This window comes from Apus apus, chromosome 1 (genome assembly GCF_020740795.1).
Source record: "Apus apus isolate bApuApu2 chromosome 1, bApuApu2.pri.cur, whole genome shotgun sequence".
Taxonomy (NCBI): Eukaryota; Metazoa; Chordata; class Aves; order Apodiformes; family Apodidae; genus Apus; species Apus apus.
In genome coordinates, this window is record NC_067282.1 from 177,449,620 (window position 1) to 177,471,908 (window position 22,289).

The following is a 22,289-nucleotide window of genomic DNA, read 5'->3' on the forward strand; positions in this document are numbered from 1 at the left end:
AAAATAATAATGAGAATTTGTATGAAATACAAGCACAAAAAAAAATGAGACCAAGCTTATGGAACTATTTCCTGCATGCTAGATTAAGTTTAGGCAAGAACAGGAATCCACATAAAGTGTACCAAAACCAAAACAAAACTGGAGTGCAGAGAAAGTACTTGCTGTCTTTCTGACGAACACATGCACATTTTTACCAGACAAGAAACAGATGTTTCACATTACCTTTTTTTCATTATTCACTATGAAAGTGGCCCTATATAAGCAAACTTTAAATATTTATTTTTGGGAAAGTTTTAAAATATCCCTACTGTTGTCCACAGACCAGTTTAACAGTTAACACTTACTAAGGACAGCTACGGTTTCCTAATTCTTATCCCAGCACTGGCTCTAAAGCAAGACCAAGCTCCCAGGAAGGAACAAATCCAAATTACATCAGCTGACAACATGTCCCCAGGGAGCATCTGTCAGCTACATGGTGCTGGCTCACCCTCTGGCTAGTCCTTCAGTGCACCCCTCCACATTTAAAATCTATACCACTTTTCCTTCCATGTGGGAGAATTAAAAGGAGTCTTTATTCTTCTTATAATAGTTAACAGCAAACTCAATCTCTGCTGACCAAGAAATTTTAGACACCCTAATAATTCTCAAAAAAATAATAAAATACAATTACAAACAATACATACTTACTATGTGGCACAAATGACCCAGGAGACATGCCCTGCTTTTCAGTTGCAAAGTGTAAATGATATACAGAGAGTTGACTTACTGGGCCAAAAGCATTGCTGTCAAAGCTGTGTCCATGGTGATCACCTTCCACCCAAATATGCCCACGTGGAACTTTCACATACTTCTTTTTGTATCCAATTGTTCTAAAAAGAATGGTGGAAAAAAATGTCTAATCAGTTAAAAAGTAAAAATTACAATGTTTTGTTAGGAAAATTCACATATTTATTGTTTTAGAATTTGACCTTACCAACACTTGCTAAAAAAACACCTGTGCTGAAGTGATTTATAATTCAAGAGTGCTACGCAAGTGAAAGTACATAATGATTTTGTATGATCCAGTTGCACCATCAGGGCCTGTTTACAAAGTTACTTTGGCAGAAATCACACCACAACAGGAAACAAAATACTTTTCAATTAAATACGATTAAGGGATTTTTATTTCCATCTCTGCAGTAGCAATTTTTGAACCATCAGATTCACCATCTCAGGTAAATGCAGGGGACACATATTGTAGTCAAATAAAGATATTGCTTTGAGAATGTTTTTCTTCTGGGGTAGCATTAGGTATTAATCAAAAATAGTGCGTTATATCTGAAATTGCCTGAGGTTGGGAGCTTGGATTCCTCTAATGTTTCTGGCCTCGGGGCAGGATGTCCCCAGTTGTAACAGGCTAAACAGGATAAGCTTAAAACAAACCTCTAATAGAAAGCTAATTGCTGGGGAAGGAAAAAAATTAAAAAAGAAAATTACATAGATGATTCAAGGTGTTCTCCACATAAATTAATACTGAAGAAATACCTCAGCATACCCTGATATTACAAAATGACAAAGTACAGGTGAGTCCTAAAGCTGAGATGCAGAGCATGCACAACTCCTATTTATAGTTTCTGAGCAGCTGTAATTTTCACAATTCCAGTCTGCCTTCTACCATACACTTTTGCTTTCTTTCAGATTGGATCAGTTATTCTGCAGTTATTTGTGCAAAGAGATGATTTTATCATGCACACCAAGTTATTACCATGTCAAAGCATTTACAGACGGTACTACAGATAGTGATATCCCCTATTTTATTTAGAATAACCACATATGTCCATAGACAGAGAGAACCTTTTGATCTAGCTTGTTGCTTCCACCTGCTCACCTCTTTTCACCATTGGGAAGACATCCCCCCAAAGCAGGACGCAGAAGGGGCACATTCTAAAACTAAAGAAATCCAACTGGAGAGAGAAAATCACCTTCACCAGGAGATTCAGTTGAACTGTGCAATAGCACTGATCAGGGATATTCACAGGTCAAATGGGAAAACTGGATTTGGTGAGGCTTGTTTGGCTTGGGGGTTTGTGGGGCTATTGAGGACATTATAGGATCAAGCTAATTAATTACCTGGACACCATGAAATACTAGATGAACACGGATTCCTCAAAAGTGCATTTTATTAATGTTATTTGACTTCGTTAGTCAAATCAAAATAATGATAATTATTTACTTTGCAAGTCACAAATTTCAAGCAGTGCTTTTTCAAACAGCTTCAGAGGCAGCTGAAAGAATGCGGATGTCAGAACAATATTCTAATGGAAGTTCTACCTGTGCTTTCATCAGAAGATGAAAAAATAATTGTTTATTTGCAGAAAAAGGTGATCTGATTTTAATCTTTCCTTGGAATAGTATTGTATTAAACTGAATTCAAGACTGAGTTCCTTAACCATTCAAAACAAAAAACTGTCCTGAATTCGTAAATACATGATTACTTAAACAAAAGGATTACTCACATAATAATGTAATTATCTAAGAAGAGCATTCAGTCTGGACAATAAAATTATTAAAATTATTTTTGTTTTGAGGTACCATAATGTTTTGCCTCACTGATTTTTTTTTTATATAAAGTACCATATGAGACTATGTCTTGCTAGACACGTTTTAAGATAAAAGTTCGGAGAATTTGGCCATTAATTCCGTTCTGTCTGATTAGACACTCTGAAAATTATTAAATTAATATCTTCCATCCGTGATAAATGCAAACAATAGCTCAAAAATATTTAATTTTCTCTTCCATTCATCTTCCTGAATATAGAAGAGTAGACTGTCATAAAGTTTTGTACCTTTCTAGACTTCATGTTCAAGACTGAATTTCACTCAGAAGCGTGAAAGGATTTGGAAGTTAATTCTGCTGACAGGTTTACTTCATTAATGTCAGGAAAATAATATGGCAAATCCCAGCCAGTGACTTAATCTCAGATCAGACACAATCCCCTACCCCCAAATAATCTCCTCCTTTATTATGATTCGGAAATCAGTAACAGGAAGGGGAAAAATAGGGGAGGGAAGGCTCCTGCACTAAGTACCTGGAAACAAAAATTAAAAGAATTTGGCCTGCATGGATAGGTTTTGCAGAGGTTTGCAGAGACCACGTAAAAACAAAAAGGCTTAACATATAGTGAGCTCTTTAAGGCCTAAAGGAAAAAGAGAAAGCTTACAGAGTGCATTAATTATCATTGGTTCTTTTTTATTATTCCTATAACATAGGAAAATACATATTTCTTCTCTACTATTGAAATAACCATCATAAACCAGAAAAATTTGCTACAATTATGCAGAAATAATAATAAAAAAAAAGACTCTTACAATGATCAAAGAAGAATTATGTACGAATTCTCATCTTGAAAAAAGCAGATGATTGTACAAAAGAAGCTTTGACTTAGAGGAAATAGAATTAAAATTTATGATGTTAATAAATGTATTAAGGGAATAGGAGAGAGAAAAATAAATGGAAAAGAAACTGAAGCAGCAGTTCTAATTATCTACTTTGGTAGATAGTACTGATACTGCATGGATAAATCCTTCTATAAGGTCAGCAGATAAATGTAAAACCTTCTGCTATTTCACGTGTGGGGGTATATAAATATAAGATTTTTCCCACGTGTAGGTCTAATAGAAAAAAAAAAATCAACATATATTGTAAACAATAAGTACCTGTATACCTGTGAAAATGAGAGGCAAGAAAATCAACTTTTAAAATAATTCTTCCAAAATTTTAGGGTAGTATTTGCATAAGGCAGGTACCTAGGGAATTTGCATTCACTTTAGCAATCCTCCTGCAAAAACCATCCTGTGGAACACAGGTGAAATTTGAAAACAGTTTTATTTGAGGTTTTCACTGCATGCATTAGTAACATACTGTGGCAATAAGCTCATGTTACAGTAAATTGGATCATCCATTACTTAATATTGGTTTTAATTTTCAAGATCATTTCATTGTTGAATTACTTCACAACAGATCAATAGACCATCCATACAAGCAAACCAGGCTACAGGCTCCAGAAAACCATATTCAGTTATTGACAGCAGGTTAGTTTTAATTACTGTTGCGAAGACTATGTTGATTTTTTTTTTTAAGAATAAAAATACTTCCAAATTTGTAGTTTCCTCTCCTATGAAGAGAGCACAGATCGTTTGATAATCAAAAATAGTGTGTTAATAATGCTGCCCCTTTCTCACATGATTCTTGCAGAAATTAAACAATTTAATCCCTGACCTAAATTGTAAGAGCATGTGCTACATTCGCAAAATGGCTCTTGCTCTAGATCTACAAACTCATTTCACTAGCTAACCATTTTAGCTAGACAGGCCCAAGGAAAACTATTACCCATCTTTTTGTACAATCCCACAAGGCCAAATTATTAACAAAAATTGCGTAACAACTTCCTGAGAAGTGTTGACTCAACCTATTTTCTTAAGGGTTTGCCTGCTTTACAGGCCACCGGCATCCACTTCTCAGAGTCAGGACAATTATAAGTATGATGATCAGTATTTCTGTGAAAAATTAACACAATATAAAGTTAAATTAATTTGGAATGCTTCGAGCAGTCTTCAACAACAAAAGCAACAACAAAATTCACAATTTTCAAGACAAATCTCAATTTAAAGCACAATTCATCAGGAATTTTACATCAACTCCTTGTGAGAGACCTTTGCTACAAAAGAAATGCAGTAAGTAACACACTGTATATTTTGAAAGTAATGAAAAAAACGATTTTTCTTTTTTAGTTGAATATTCTTAGTCTCATTTCTCTGACTTTGACTGTAATCTTGACCTCTTTGTTAGCTCGCACACATGAAGTATTTAATTAAATTTAGAAGATGTCTGAATTAATTCTTAGGAGAACAACTGGTCTGAGTAATAATTAACTTAGTATTTGTTAGCATTGGTTATAATTACTGAACAATCTTTTACATTTCAGAATGCCTCTATGAATAAAGAGTAGTTTTCCACTTTCTTAAATCTACTACTTTTGAAATAAAAATAAATATAGATTGTTTAACACCACATAGCCTTGCCATTTAAAAGGTTTGCTTTAGGAACAGCACAGACAAAGGCATTAAAATCCTCTGGTTTTGATACATAGTATTTAAGCATCTGTTAAAAACTATACAGATGCATGCAAAAAAACCAAGCAAACAAACAAAAAAAACCAAAACCAAAACAAAACAAAACAAACCCACAAAAAAACCCTTGAGGTTTTACTGAAGTCTTTGACAGGTTAGTAATAACCACCTATGCTACTGTTGTTCAAACTGTAGTTAAATTCTCGCTGGCTTATGAACAGGGTCTACAAGCATTGCAGTAATTTTCTTGAGCAGAATGTAATGGAATTACATTTATCTTTTTTGTCTTTTTTACAGAAATTGGTCTGGATTTTTGTTCTCCCGTTACATCTGAACCTGTTTTTCCTTACATTTTGAACGTTTGCAAAGTTGTTTTCTTCATTGTTTAATAGTTAACAGATGTACTTATATCTATCCTTGGCTGAGAAATAATTTCAAGCCTGACAGTCAAAAATGAGCTCTATATGGTATTCTAACCACCTGCCCACAAGCAAGAAAAATCTGCTTTTTTCGGATGCGGTACCAGTGCCAAAGCAAGCAACTTGGCTCAACTAAGCTGGATGAGGAATGATTGCCTTCAGTTTGAATTGACCTTGAGAAATCAGAAGGTCTCAGCAATTTGCATACCTTTTGGTATCATCAGGGAACAGACACTGTAGAGGGTTTCTTCTCTTTGCACAGGAGACAATAAACAAATACAAACCCCTTTGTAAAGTAGGTGGTGTATATCACTCTTAAGAGTAACTTTTCCCAGACAACATAAAGTGCTCTATATGGATGTTTTTCACATACATCCATCTTCATCAAATTCACAGATGAAAAAAGAGATTAAGATAGTAAATTTCAGGTGACACCCAGGTCCCAAGACATGAACCTTACTGCAATATATCATGTAAATTGTATTAATATCACTGCAGGGAATCTTCCACATGATACTAACCACCTTCCAGTCATTAAGAAATCTCTTTTTTCTCTTCCAACACATATATAGCCATCTGTGTCCTTTTGCTTTAACCTTTCCTTTACATATACTATATTCCTTTGATCACAAGCTGCTATTTAAATCACTTGCTTTTAGAAGACATGTTTATGTATGTGAAGCAACTGAATCTGTTTGTTTTTTTTTTCCCTAAGGCCATGTTACCAGACTATGCATGAGAGTGTGTCAACAGGTTAGGGAATATTCTCTAGCTATGTGGAGCTATTATCTTTCACTTCAGTCCTGAAATATGTTTTCCTTAAAAGCTGAAGATCAGTCAGTTATTGAGGGGCTTGAATTGAAAACGTGCATCCAAGCTGAGAAATGGGAAAGTGCTGGAGGAGACCCCATGCTTGGGATACTGCTATTGCAGCATTGCCAGATCTGATATATTGAGAAGGGAACCCCCAAAAGAAGACATGCCAGAATGACAGAAGTGACAGAGTCTGAAACAAGATTATGAGCAGCCATTAAGGAGGCAGATATTTCCTTTGCCTATACTCAGGCAAATTTTTGAATGTCTAAACCCTGTAAGTTTCACCTTTTGCAATTAAAGATGTTGAAGTTTCAGGAAAAATGAATTCTTCTTTATTGGTTTCCTCATTCGGAACAGAAAGATGATAAAAACACAACCTATTGTAATAAATAAGCTAAGCAGTTAAAGCAAGCATGATGCCCAATTGCAAATGACACCTTTTTTTCCCAACTAACAAATTCCTACCAAAGTGATGAGCCAGTGCAGGTTCTTGTGACTCAGCAGTGCTAAGAATAAGTAGAAATCTGATATGGAATGTATGGGAGATATTTTCAACTCTGTTTTATTAGATAATTTCTCACAAAGCATGCCATTCTGAACACATAATTATTATTTAGCCATTACTTCCTTCACCAGCTTCTTCAAAATAGCAGTTAATCATTTTTAAAACATACAGTATTCAGGTAAGTCACTGGATTTCAACTTAAATTAAAAAGCAGTCTAATCAGATGCTGATATTTACACTTTTTGCCAATTACCTGCTGTGTGAAAGTTAGTTAAATTTTTAAATAGATGCATCATGTATTGCATCAGATAGCTTTTAAACTGTATTTCTACCAGATGGCTATAGCACACTGAGTGAGGTATACAAACATGATTCTATCACTATTTTGCAGGACAATGCAATGCAGCCAATTCCAGCATAATGTTTGGAAACCAGAAGAAATGTAGTCACGTAAAATTTTGTATTACTAATGCAGTCGTCTTTTATATGGGTTAATAGAATATAGATCTCATTTTCACTAGGGCTTTCTTTGTACTACACTGGCAGAGAAATAAGAACTGGGAATATTAATTCTAAGGCCAGAAGATACCAATGTGATGACACAGTTTGACATACGGATAAGTGCAACCATCTGACTTTCAGAGTAACTAATGCAGTGATTATTGAATAATTCACAATTTATTGGTATCTTTAGCATATACTGTTAAGAGAATTTATAATTTCCATTATTTTATGTCAAGATATGCTTCATAAATTATACTTTTATTATAAACTATTTGTTTTTTATTATATGTTATAATTAGTACATATTGCTATTTTCACAAATATATGACTAGGTGAAGTAATATATGACTAGATGAGTAATAAGCCTAAATTAAATATTTTTAAATGTTACCATCCAAAAAACACTCTGCTTTATTGAAAATGGTAATGAAGATAACTTTGATGCACACATGTCAGTGGTAGGAAGAAAAAGTTTAGCATAACAAATTTATCTTGGCAAAGGCTTATCTTCCCTGATCAATAGGGAAAGTTAGGAAAATACGGCAATACATTCTGTATGTCCACTTGTATATTAATAGCTTCTTTTGTTTTACATATGATTTGATGAACCACTTATTCTCTGCAAGCTTTATTCTGACCTATCTGGTTTTTTACCTTTCTATTTTATATATATAGCTAAATAGATATATGAAAATACACGTGACCCACATCACATATACATCAAAATAAAATCAGGTTTCTTAAGCCATATCACAGTAACTTCTGACCCCTGATCCCATATAATCTTCCTCAATACACACCTCTGCTACCTTTAAAATCTAATTATTATGATCACCAGTTTGGTCATCTCACTTTTTCTTAAGTCACACAAAACTACCACCCAATTAAACTACAACAAATAAAATGAACGTGTTTGTCTGAATATCAACTAGCTAGTTCTTTAATATGAGGGTGGTGGATCACTAGAACAGGTTGCCAAGAGAGGTGGTAGGGGCCCTATTCTTGCTTGATGGGGCTCTGAGCAATCTGTTCTAGTGTGAGATGCCCCTGCTTGTTGTAGGGGGGGTTGGACTAGATGACCTTTAGAGGTCCATTCCAGCCCAAGACATTCTATGATTCTAAATCCAAACAACATAACATTTTTTATACTTGTTTAATTTTTCAGTGTATGGCAGCATTGTTGTTACCTTATTTGGATGAAAAGATTCATCAACTAGAGATAAAAGCCCCATTTCAAGCCTGAAGTTTGCTTGATAACACCCTATTTTGTACCAAACAGGGCACTGTAACAGAGAATCACAGAATTTATGGAATCAGTGCTACAATCAAAGTTATACTTAACAGATCAAGTTCCCATCAAAGGATGGGAGTAGTCGTATCTCTGAATCCAAGTATATTTGACCAAAACATACCAAAGACTGAAAAAAAAAAAAAAAAAAAAAAAAAGGGAGGCGTGGGGGGAAGGAAGGAATCATTGCCTCTGCCTTAATTTCACAGATAATTGCTGAAAATTATGTTCCAGGTTAATTTCAACACAATTATTTTTTCTTCTCTGTTTCTTTGTTCCTTTCTTTTTTGAGTTTTCAAAATATCCTCAAAACACTCCTAAGATTTTTAATGGATAAGCAGCTATGGAGATGATTTTGCTTTATATGATCAATGTACATGATACAATATAGCCTTCATCTCAGTGCTCTTCTCCTTCACATATCTCTTTCTTGAGAAGTTTTCCATTATTTCTGCCATTCAGAGAGTTTTTCCCAAATCTGTAATTTCATTTAATCTTTGGCAATAATTATATGAGGTGAGAGGATCTGTAGATTGTGTTTTATGTCCTTTACATACTCTACTCTATGCTTTAAAGATGTAATGCATATCTAGGACCTAGGTTTTGCCCCTCTTTAGATACTTTTACCATATGTATATTTCCACATCACAAAGGATTTTTATACAGATGCTGGCAAGCTTTCTGCAAGTTGAATTAATAAAGCCAAAGCTACAATGAGTTACTTTCTAGGAGTTGTGAACAGTAGAGCTTCAGCAGCAGTCTCAGCTAGGAATACCAGGGGGGGTGGATTTTAAGGAAATAAATTTTTTTTGTATTAATTTTCAGCCACTTTTTATTATTCCCATTTCTGGCCTCATACCACATTCCTTCAGAAACTATGTAAAAGATCACTGCAGTTCACCATGCACACAACACTTAGCAGCACAGGATTGTCCCTCTATTCCTGAGAGTTTTGCTTGCATAGTAAGAAGGCATGTGGCTATCTCAAGCATTTAGTATTGCTTGTCTCTGAAAAGCAGAACCCATTTTGCTCTTGCAGCTAAGAATGATCAACTAACAGTAGCTTCCCTCCCACCCCTTTTTTCATAACATCTGTGTTTGGTTTCATTCTTGGGTCTTCTAGACTGTTCCCTTTACATCATGTGGCCCTTTCATTTCCCTACATGTGTCTCATCTGTTCTAGCACTGACAGCATTCACATTTTATAATCCTTTCCTTGGCAGCTCTCCTCAAAACTTTTAGGAAAATATGATTTTAGTGATTTTTAAATGAAAATGTGGATTATTTCTGCTAACCTGTATTTGAAATCACACAGTTAAGTTCAGAATCTCAGTGCTGGAATTTTAGGGGTTTGTTTGTTTGTTTGTTTTCAAATTGATTAAATGTAGAGCAAAATACTGCTGAAGTAATAATGTGGAATACCTGATCAAGGACAATAATTCTTTAAAGGTCCATATACAACTTACATTTCTATCTCTAACTGTTTTGAGAGTATTTTATATTTAAAACATATGCTAGAGAATTCTAAATTGGCTATCAATATGTATTTTGCAATTTGTTCAACATTCAATACTATCTAAAGACAACTGCATATACTTCATGCATGTGAATATAAACATTCCTACACAATTTTATACAAATCTGTCAGTCCCATTTGTCATTCAGAAACTACTAAGTTTTTTTCCTCAGTATAGTCTCTTAATCAGAAGAACCATTATTATTTTCAGGATAAATTAAAACAATACCAAAACAGTAATTTTGTGTTGAAAAAAAGATCAATGTCATCTGTTTCATCCCCTTGACTTAAGTGGCTAACCAGTTTACTGATTCAGCAAAAATAAAACATGATATCTAATTTTTCTCCACTATCATCTTTCATTTGTGGATCTATCTTATTCCAACTGCCAACACTGTGCCCTTTCAAGTTAAGATTATGAAAATTATTCAGTTTGCCTCTTTTGACAAAAGTCCCATTAACCAAATGAGTGCATTAATTCATTACCTTCTCACATTAGTAAATTTATTGATAATTAACATGACAGGGTTTTGCTAATATTATTAACAGCTATTAAAAAGATCATATTATACCATAAATTAGGCGGTAATAATTTCTTAGATTTATTTTCATTCATTGTAATTTTAACCAGGTAAAAATGTACTAATTATTCTAGATCATCTAAGTCAAGTTACCCAATCATCAATGTCAAATTGGAAAATTTATACCTATAAGGAGGATAAATAGAGAACAAAAAGCTACCGCTATCAAAAAGATTAATTCTTGCATCCCACACCCTCTTTTTATTATCATTGATTCAACTGGGGAAATCACTGGATAAAATTTTAGCTTTAGACACATTTGAAGGAATAGAAAGGAATTGGTTTCAAGTGAACATTTAAGTTTTACAGTACTGTAAAAGAGGCCAAGATTTCACCTGATACATACTTAATGGTTTGGGCTTCATGACATACTGCAGCAATAATTTCCTTTTTCCCGCTTTCAATAACAGATGTAGAAACTGTGCTCTCAGTAGTGCCTATGTCAACCTAGGAAAAGAGATGGTCCAACTTTTTTCAAGATTGTGTGACTTGAAAGTTGACTCAGCAGTTAATCTCCAGCCTGCAGAATCTGCAACTATTACATAAAGGTCTCTAAAAAGACCCTGCCTGAACTCACTTTTTCTTGTGTCCCAACTCCTCTCCCTTATCAGTTCTTCTGCCACTTCTTCTTCCACAGAAATTGTCAGGGGAGCGGCTGTAGCCTGACCTTTTGTTTCCTACCCTGTGTGTTTTCTCAGCCTTGGGGTGGAGGTCGCTGGCCAAGCCAGCCTTCCAACTGATATAGTCTGTGTAAATGTGAGAGGAGGAGAGAAAAATGTTTGAAAATTCTTTGTATCCCAGAGGGGAAAATCGTACCATCTACTGCCATGGACAATCCCATTGGCCGATTTCTCTTCTGAGGAATTGCTGAATGGAGAACAGCTCTCTCTTTTTTGAAAAAAGTGATGAGAGAGCTGGTCAAAGCTGTGGTGTCTCCATCACTGCTAGCGGTTAGTGTGCCAGAGTTAAAGCTCCTATATTCTGATTTTTTAATCCTCCTCAGCTTACAGCTGGTTGAATTCCAAATACTAGGCATAGGCAGAGGATGAAAAGAATATCAAACCAACTGTTGAGGCCAGATCATGGTGCAGCAAGGAAAAACTATGCAGCCCAGGACAGCAAAAAGAATTGCTTACATGCAAGTGTCATTCCATGTTTCTGATGTAGGTATCCATTTCATAATATGGTATTACTACATTAAAACACAGACAAACCCTTCTGGTTGTTTCCAAATCAGTCCTTTTCTCCTCCTAGGAAGGGTGCAATAACAACTGGACTAGAACCAGTCTCTCTTTTTTGCCTTCTCTCTTTCTGGATATCTTTCAATTAGATTTCAACCAGCTCTTTCAATCCTTGACTCACTTCCTGAAGGAATGATGGGGCACTTTGAACATGCTTACAGATTGGTGATTATGGCATTCTCTATCAGTAAGAAAGGGTGAGACCAAACCCCACTCAGACTTCACAAGATGTTAGTTGTGCTCTTCATTGCATCCAATTTGGTGTCTAGGCACTGTCTGCTAAACTACCTGGCACTTCCGTCCACATGTAGCTCCTTATAACAAAGTACCAAGGAACAGCTGGAGTATCAAACCTCTGTCTGGGATAGAAGTCAAACTGATGGCAACAAGCCTGCATCTGCTTGAGGTTAATTTGGTTTGTATTGTACTGAGCCCAAGGAGCCTGAAACAGGGCACTGTGCTATACAAAAGAAAGTACTGCTGTAGCACCATATAGAAAGAAACATACAGCATCACCTAACCAGTCCTGTAAAGACAGATGACATACTTGCTTGGTGATGTAAAAGGGCCTTTCAGAATATGCTTTTAAGTTATCTGCTCTACAAAGAGTCTAGAACAACTTACTCAGGACTAGTAAGATCCGTGACTCTGTAGAGCTTTTTTAATAGATAGTGAAGAGAGATTCTGAAGAGTTTCTTGTGTCAGAAGGGCATTTGCAACTGCAAAAAGAAGTGTTAACACTTCACAAAGAACAATATTCCATTTGTTTTTTTGAAACCCTGTAAGAAGATCAGCATTGAGAATAGCTGCCTCCATTAAAATCAGATTCTTTTAGACATGTGACTGTTAAAAGAGTCTGGCAATATCTCTGCCTGGCTCCAACTGTAAGAAATAATTCCCCACCCACACAACTCTCACACAGAAGCTAATTGTTATACCTTCTTTACTGCTTAGCACTAACTAAAAGTGTTAAAATTTCCTAATCTGCTTCAGAAAGCATATACAAAATGTGGAACCTTAACTTAGTAAGAGCTTTCAAGATGTATTTTTAAAATTTATTTATGGAAAAGGGAGAGCTATTATTCTCAGCATAGTGGAAACCTGAAACTTGACATGTTTCCTTCTTTTAAAGTTTCTGTCAGGAATAAAATAAGAAACAATGGCTTTTATTGCTTTTACTTTAAAAGTGCATTTTCCTTTTTAAAGGACACTACTGTCAAATATATTATTGAGAAGCTTACAAGTAAGCCATTAAAATATTAATTTTGTATTATTAAATAAATGTGTGGGTTTGTGATGCAAGTTATGATTATGAGTTTTAAGACGCCCAAATATTTAAATTGTTTTATCTCAAATATGTAGAAAAACATTTAATATTAATGAAGACGTGTTGTTATAAATCAGAATTATACTTTCTCCTGAGAAAAAATCTGAAATAACTGATGTCAACTGAAGGAAAAAGAGCTACACAGTCCAAAAAGATTTTATAAATGTAACACAACACTTTTTTCAGGAGACTTTACCATGGAATTCTCTTCAAAATTTTGATTTTGGTTTGTAAAATATTTCTATGATTTTTTTGCAGACAAGCCCTATAAAATCATGTGACTAGAGAAAGGTTTCTTTTTTATTTTTATTGGGAAAGGTGTAGATTACTGTTATAAAATATTAAAAGCATTTAATGTCTTCTCCATCACAACTATGTTAAATGAATTTAATAAAAAAATAACTAACCTCATTTTATGAGAAAATTTAAGTAACCAGGAATGGGTTACTACCTGCCTATAATAAACACACACTGATAATATGTAATTGTTGCTGGACTAAATATTTCAAAGCAATGTGTTTAATTCTCATTCATTGGCTACACTCATCCCATCTTCAGCTCAGAATCACAGAATCACAGAATCTTAGGGGTTGGAAGGGACCTTGAAAGATCATCCAGTCCAGCCCCCCTGCCAGAGCAGGATCACGTAGAGCACATCACTCATGAACACGTCCAGGCGGGTTTTGAATGTCTCCAGAGAAGGAGACCCCACAACCTCTCTGGGCAGCCTGTTCCAGGGCTCTGTCACTCTCACAGTAAAGAAGTTTTTTTTGATGTTTACGTGGAACTTCCTATGTTCCATTCCCTTCATCAACTTTGTCGCTCTGTGCTGGACTCTTTCAAGCAGTTCCCTGTCCTTCTTCAACTGAGGGGCCCAGAACTGGACACAATACTCCAGATGCGGCCTCACCAAGGCAGAATAGAGGGGGAGAAGAACCTCTCTTGATCTACTAACTACACCCTTTCTAAGACACCCCAGGATGCCATTGGCCTTCTTGGCCACAAGGGCACATTGCTGGCTCATGGTCATCCTCCTGTCCACCAGGACCCTCAGGTCTCTTTCTCCTACACTGCTCTCCAGGAGGTCAGCCTCCAACCTGTACTGGTACATGGGCTTGTTCTTCTCCAGATGCAAGACTCTACACTTGCCCTTGTTGAATTTCATCAACTTTCTCCCCGTCCGACTCTCCAGCCTGCCTAGGTCTCGCTGAATGGCAGCACAGTTTTCTGGTGTGTCAGCCACTCCCAGTTTAGTGTCATCAGCAAACTTGCTGAGGGCACACTCTGTTCCCTCATCCAGGTCGTTGATGAAAATATTGAATAGAACCAGTCCCAGTACCGACCCCTGAGGGACTCCACTAGTCACAGACCTCCAACTAGATTCTGTCCCATTGACTACAACTCTCTGACTTCTTCCTTTCATGTTCCTTCCAGTTCATGATCCACCTCACTACCTGACCATCAAGAGCTCACTTCCTTAGTTTATCTACGAGGATGCTGTGGGAGACAGTGTCAAATGCCTCACTGAAATCAAGATAAACCACATATACCTCCCTACCATCATCCATCCACCTAGTTAGTTCCTCATAGAAGGCTACAAGGTTGGTCAAACATGACTTTCCCTTGGTGAAACCATACTGACCACTCTTAATGACCCCCTCATCCTTGATATGCCTAGAGATAGTGCCAAGAACAAGTTGTTTCATCACCTTTCCAGGGATGGAGGTGATGCTGACCGGTCTATAGTTACCCGGGTCCTCCTTCTTGCCCTTCTTGTAGACTGAAGTGACATTTGCTTTCCCCCAGTCCTCAGGTATCTCTCCTGTTGCCCACGACTTACCAAAGATGATGCAGAGTGGCCTAGCAATGACCTCCACCAGTTCTCTCAGCATGCATGGGTGAATTCCATCCGGACCCATCGATTTATGGATGTCCAGATTGCTTAACTGATCCCTAATCCAATCCTCATCTACCAAAGCAAACTCCTCTTTCATCCTGACTTCTTCTGGGGCCTTAGGGATCTGGGGCTCCTGGGGAGAGCCTGCAGCAGTAAAGACAGAGGCAAAAAAGGCATTCAGTACCTCTGCCTTCTTCATATCCTCTGTCACCAGGGCACCCACCTCTTCAGCAGCAGACCTATATTGCCTCTAGTATTAGTTCTATCTGCAATGTATTTGAAGAAGCCCTTTCTATTGTCTTTGAACTCACTAGCAAGGTTTAGTTCCAAGGAAGCCTTAGCTTTCTTTATTGCTTCCCTACATCCTCTACAACAGTCCTATATTCCTCCGAAGTGGCCAGCCCCTCCTTCCATGGATTCTCCGTAGATTCTTGTTTTCCACTTGAGTTTGCCCAGCAGTTCCTTGTTTAACCATGCAGGTCTCCTGGCTCCCTTACTCAATTTCCTACCCTAGCTCACCAAGCGATCTGAGATGAATCCCTGTGTACCTACAGCCAACTGATGGTGCCTCAGGTTATCCCTGAAAATGCCCACAGAGTACATGGCAGAGTCATCTTGATTCCCTGGAAGTTTTACTTGCTCTTGTGTAAGGAGCCTCCAAATCTCACAGGAAGGATCCCATTACCACACACCAGTAACATCTGTGCCCTAGTATGCCCACCTTGTTCATGGTGCCTCCAGATGTGTACCTGGGCCCACCTGGGGAGCAGTAAGGCACTGTATTTACTTTCCCTATTGTCCTCAAACTTCAATGCAGTGTCACACCCACCATAATTTTGGTCTAGAATAAAAACCTATGACCTTCCAAAAATCAGAAAGATTCATGTTCTCAAGAATTATCCAATTTTAATTCAAAGTGTATCTATTAAATACATTTTGTTCAAAAGTTCAAGCTAGGCAAGGTGGATAAAAAGGGAGTTTTGTTGGAAACAAAAGTCTATCAATTTATTTGTGTCTGATATAAACTGCTCCAAAGCAATCTCTCAAATAATTTAAAGTAGTAGAAATAAATTACTGAAAAAAAAAAAAAAAAAAAAAGAAAAAGAAACTGAAATAATACCAGTAACTTTAGATTTCAGATTTTAAAAGAAGGTAAATCTGAACACTTTTTTATAACTAAAGTCACAGGTGCCTAATTCAAGTCTTCACAATTCTAATTACACTCGGTTAAATAAATTATGTTGGTGCCTTCATGTCTGACAGTTAGTACAAGCAAAGGGTGTAGAGAGCACAGGACACAACAGTTGGTTTAAATTTCTAGACAGCTGTCTAAACATTAATGCAAGATTCAGGTTCTTCTTCCTAATTTTAATCCTGGTTGAATCAGAAAAATGAGAGAGAAAAACTTTCCTTTTTATATTTCAAGATAATATAACTTAAAGGCAAGTGTGTGCATGAACATCTGAACGTATACTTGTTTATTCAGAGTGCTATCATAGCCACCTTGAACAATCTTTATTCTGTATAATTTTTCTAATTTTTCTTCCACAGAAGAAATTTTTTGTCTTGTGCCAAAATCCCGTAAAGCATTCAGCAAGTGATTAACCAGCCAGAGTGACTGGTGCTTTCTGTCCCTTACTGCAACAGTTAGATTACTTTCAGGGGGAAAGAAAAAGTCACAAGCATGAATGAAGCAAATACCCAAGTGCTTTCATTCTTAAAAGGATACTTTTTGTAGGAGGTTTCTACAAATAATTATATTACTAAAATAATTATAATTTGAAGCAGCATCATGCCAACTCTTTTCCTGATATTAGGTTCATATCTAAACACAAATACTAATATTTCTTGGTGTTAAAAACATTAGAGTATAACCAAAAAGCACACCCATCATTAATCTTATACAAAGGATAAAAATGCCTTCTTTGTGGGTCTGAGCAGCAGTCCATGTAGCCTTATAGTCTGTCTCCAAACAATTGCAAAAGCAGCATCCAGAAAAGCATGTTTGCCTTGCTGCTCTCCATGAGCATCAACATTTACGGTATCAGTATAAGAGATATTTGACCATACATCATGGTCTACTTCTTTGAGTATCTGTTTATTGATCTGTTAACCATGAATTTGTCTAACTCATGTTTGAACCTACTATCTACCTGCACATTCACCTGGGACAACAAATACCAGAAGTACTTTCTCCACCAGCCTCATCAAGTGCTTTCAGCTTCTGTATTGGGGGATCTGGCGAACTATTCAGCTCATGCACTTCCTTCACAATTTTTGTAAACCTCAGATATTTCTCCCCTCAGCCTCTGCAAGCTGAAGATTTCTCATGTTTTCAGTTGCCAGTGACAGGCAAACGCTCCATCAACATTGTTTTCATTCTTTTTTCTCTTTAACTTGTCTCTATGTCTGTCTTTAAAATCATGTATCAAGAAGCAAGAATTGACAGTTCCTTTGGGGATTTTATATTCCTAGACTCTAAAGGCAGACCTATATTTGCTGATTATTTTGTTAGTTTTTCAGCTGAGGTATTACAATGTAGATCAACAGCAGAAATCCAATAAACAGAAAAGCTTCATTTTGGAATGGTCTAATACTTTTCAGGGCAGCCTTCTATTTGCCACGTGTACTCATCTTTAAGCATTTTTTCTGAAAGAGCTCAATTACACACAGTTCAGTATTGGACAACAGTAAAGAAGTGCTTCATAGAGCTTGAAAAGATTTAGAGAACTGATCTTTGCTCTTAGAAATAAAGTTATTAATAGTTTGGTGGTTTTTTTCTTACAACACCAGAACTTCATATTGCTTTGTTAACAGGAAAATCCTGCAAAGCAGTAAAAATTTCAAACGAAAAATCCTCAAAGAAATTACAAAAGGAAAGGACATCGTTCTCATTAATACTCCTGCATTTGGTAATCTCACAGCACGGAGTCAATTGATGTCACATTAACCTGGTGTATTCCATTCTCCTTCTCCCCAAGTATGTTTTCCCATTTAATATTACTAAACCAAGAAAATGTTCACTCAACATTAATTCTTGAAAAAGCCTTCAGAATTATTCTTTGACCATTTTAAATACCAACAGAGAACCTAATCCTGTGTCTGGACAAAGCAAATTGCTTGTCACTGCCCTGTATGTTTGCAGGAACCAAAGTATGCTGAAAACTTTCTCGAGTCTTGTATCATTAAGAAACACTTGGCAAGTAGGGCAATTTTTCTGTTTGTTTTTTGAGCTACAAAGTTCCACACAAGAAATATTTCTGACTGTGCTTTACATAATTTTGCGATACAAGAGTAAGGAAAAATAGAGATATTTTTATATAACAATGGAAAATCCCAGCATGATGGTATTTCTGGAAAGAAAAGTGCTATCAGCATGATCAGACGGTTCTAAAGAAGGGAGATTACAATGACAGATGCAAGAAAAAAGACTTCCAATCATAATCGCCTGAGACAGATAGAAAACCAAATTATTATTTACAAACCACAGAAAAAAAATTATGTATCAAAATCAAAACTGTTTCTACTTAAGATGGCCAGAAGATATGTATAATTTAGGATCAAAACAATAAAGCATATATTCCTGAACATCTTTTGAAATTATGGGTATCAGGCATTGCCTGTTTCAGTAAAATATAAACAGTCATCACCAAAAGCTGAGGAGAACGCTAGCCATGAATAATACCCATAATTAAAATTTCACAAAACCCAATATATATTTTTCACAGCAAATAATATAGAAACTGCATTTTCTAATTCAAAAATAATAAAAAATTCAAAAAATCCTAACATAGCTTGAGTACCCCCAGTGATTTCAGAGGGTTAAAATAAAATGGAGACCCATTCAGTCTAAATATCTGCATTTCAAATGGATCTTTAGTTGAATAAAAAAACCTGCATGGGACGAGAAAAAAATAATTCCCCCTGATAAGATTTCTAGGACCGTTCAGGGAGAGGCTTTGATCTCCTTTTTTTGGGCTAGCACTGTGCCAGTCAACTGGGACTGAGTGGAAAAAAAAAAAGTGGTTAGAAAAAGGAGTCAAATGACCTGAGCCAGTTCTTGAGTTCTGAGAAAACGTGCATCAGCCTCAAACAACTAGCAGGTAAAAGAGACAGAGAACAATACACATATTACTTATATAAGGAGTTGGCTAAAACTAGTATTCATAAAGCAGTGACTTTATTAAATTGCAGCTGTCCATTACACTAGGGAAGAACGAGCACTATTCTCCATATTTAATGGACTGATATGAAATGAAGAATGATTAGTTTGTGCAAGGCTGTCCAACATAGCTTCCTTATTTGATCACTCATATGGCTTTATTTATAAAGATAGTTTTGAACTGTAATTTTTCACTCAAGTTTTTCTGTCAGTAGCTGTTACTACAATACATTAAGAGAAAAGAAATTGTATACAGTATTCTAATAACTCATCTGTACAATATCCAATCCCATATGTTCATGTTTGTTCTTCAACACTGAAAAATATCAGTTTTGTCAGAACCAGAGCCACAAACAGAAAAAATAAAAATGCTAATATTATTATTAATATTAACCCCTCTCCACAGACTTCTTTGTTCAAGGCCACAGATAAGTTGGATTAGTAGGGCTTTCTCCCACAGGAATGAAGGTGTATCACAACAGAACAGGAGGTAAGAGAATAATATTGAATATTGTGGGTTTGGTGCCATGCACACTGACCCCACTACAAGTATCAGCAACAACAGCTTCTACCTCAGATGTTGGCTCTTGTTCTCTTTTCCATTGCCCAGACAGAGATGCATTAAGGCTACCAGGAATGAATCTGTGTTAAGGCCAAAGTATTGGCTCATACCAGAGAAGTCAAGGGTCTGCATATGTTGCTGGAGGATAGGGCTGGGATGGGGAGACTGCATTTGCCATTTAAAAACCACATACCTCTACACCCCAACAATGAAAGGGGACCCAAGGTAGCCAAACTTTCCTGTCTTTCTTTCAGATTAGCTGCTCCAGAACAACTTACCATCAGTCCTAATCTGACACTTCCTCTGAGCATTAAGACTGCAATTAATTCCTTATGCTTAGCTATGCAAGGAAGTGGCCCTGCATAATCCCCAAGTGAATCGTTCTCCCTGTCATAGCAGAGAATCTTTACAAGAGAAAAAGAAATAATCTGACAGACACATGACAGCCCAACAAACCCTGTAAATTTTTGCTTCAAAGCAGAAAAAATGCACATGTGAATTTCTTTAGAGGTCAGCTTTAGAGCTCTTTTATAATGCAAGGCCCTTTGAGAAATGGCAAATAGGGAAGTGTTGCATGAGAAAGTGAAAGAGTTGCACCAGGTAATTACCAGCTGGTCCTCCTTTTCATGAACTAGTTAATATCTATCTTAGGACAGGGACAACCATACTTTGTTACCTCCTACTGGGAAAATTCCTAAGATATAAAAGTATATGATGCGATTTTCTCCTGCACTGCGTGCCCAGTTCATTTTTCAGGTTCTCACCTGATGAGCTACAAAAAGTGTCTCACCCTGGAAAGTCAGCAAAAAGCAATACACAGCAACACAGCTGGTCTGTCTGAAATAATCTTCGTATCTAAAAAGCTACCTGCTATATTGCTGCAGAAATGCTACAGCACTTGCTGTACAGAGCAAAAGTAAACAGCAACATCCAAAGCACCTAACTGGGGAGTTACTGAGGAGGAAGAAGAAAGCAAGATTTCTACACTAACCTTTAGCACTGCTAGTGCAAAGGGACTTTCCAGTTATACTAATAACAGCTTAAAAACAGCTATTGGGAAACCTGGAAATAAACTAAATTTACAGTAGTCAAGCTAGTTATTTCAATCTTTTGTTGCTTTTCAGGATTGCTTTAGCTCTTTTTTTTTTTGTCTTTTTTTTTCATACTTGCCTCTAGGCCTTTATACTTCCTTTCATATGCTTCTCCCTTCTTTTATACTTCCTTAAGGAAAAGGCTAATAAACTTAAGACCTGTTTCACAATGTTTTTTAGGTTTCTCAACAACCCTAAGAAATACACATAGAGACAGCATGCACCTAATAAGGGTTCAGTGGAGTCAGTCCAATTAAACCTTAGTACCCATTCAGATCGAACACACCACAAAACCATGACCACTCTTTCACTGTGATACAGCCCTTCTGTTGATCTATACTCACAGGCTCCGTGTCACCTCTTCTCTCTTTATAGTATGTCATTTATTCACAACAGCCAGCAAAAGATTCCTCCATACCTCAGAGCTGCAGCCATTCCATACATCAGGTTGCAAAGATTTGCTTTGTGAAAAGCACATTGAAGCTTGTTCTTTATCTGCAAATTTCTCTGTCAACAGCTCTCTGCTGCTGTGCATACGTGCTTCTCTAGAATTACAACCTTGCAGATAATAAGTACAGTGGCTCTGAGAGGACAATAACTGGACAACAACAGCTAAAAAGGAGGTGATAAGCCCTTAAATTGGCAAGAGCATTGGATTTTTCAGTCTGAAAATAATAGGAAAATCAGATTTTTAAAATTTATTTATTATTTTTTTCAGGCAGGAAGGTACAACTCCGGACTTGCTTGCTATTTTGGTGGTCAGAGACTATTAGGAAACAACACAAAGTATAGTTATAAGTCTTAGTTTTCTCTATATTTCCATGAGATAAAGTTTTCTTAATACAACAAATAATTTTTGTCTACTATTTCAATGTAAAGAAGTTATGGTGGTTATGAAACTCAAAACTCAATATGTGAGTCTGCCTGCTGTAGGTTTTAAAGATGCATCACATAAAAGTCTTCAGTCACTATTCAGGACATACAATATATGGAATGAAGACTACACAGTGCTTTAGCTTTCAGAAAAATATGGAATTAAAACAACAGCAAAATAATTTGCTCTGTAGCAACCAGAGGCATTTGGAAACTATTTACCTCCATTCCTAACAAGCCAGCAAGCAAAGAAGCAAACTTACAAACTGGTGAATACTTCTACAGGAGTACCAACAGTGCATTCCTATGAACCTTGGTGTTATTACACTTACCTCCTTATGAAAAAATTTGAAGTGCAAGAATTCTGAATTCAGTGAGAAATTTTCCATGCTTAACAA

At 36.3% G+C, this 22,289-nt stretch overlaps 1 protein-coding gene across 4 annotated transcripts in view; it reads right to left on the reverse strand.

Annotated features, from left to right (window-relative positions):
- IMMP2L (inner mitochondrial membrane peptidase subunit 2) overlaps nucleotides 1-22,289 on the reverse strand; it is a 435,181-nt gene that overhangs the window by 83,178 nt on the left and 329,714 nt on the right. For all 4 annotated transcript variants that reach the window (XM_051618060.1, XM_051618042.1, XM_051618070.1 and 1 more), the window contains one exon: nucleotides 767-869. In XM_051618060.1, the coding sequence (XP_051474020.1) occupies nucleotides 767-869 (103 nt within the window). The remainder of the gene's footprint in view (nucleotides 1-766; nucleotides 870-22,289) is intronic.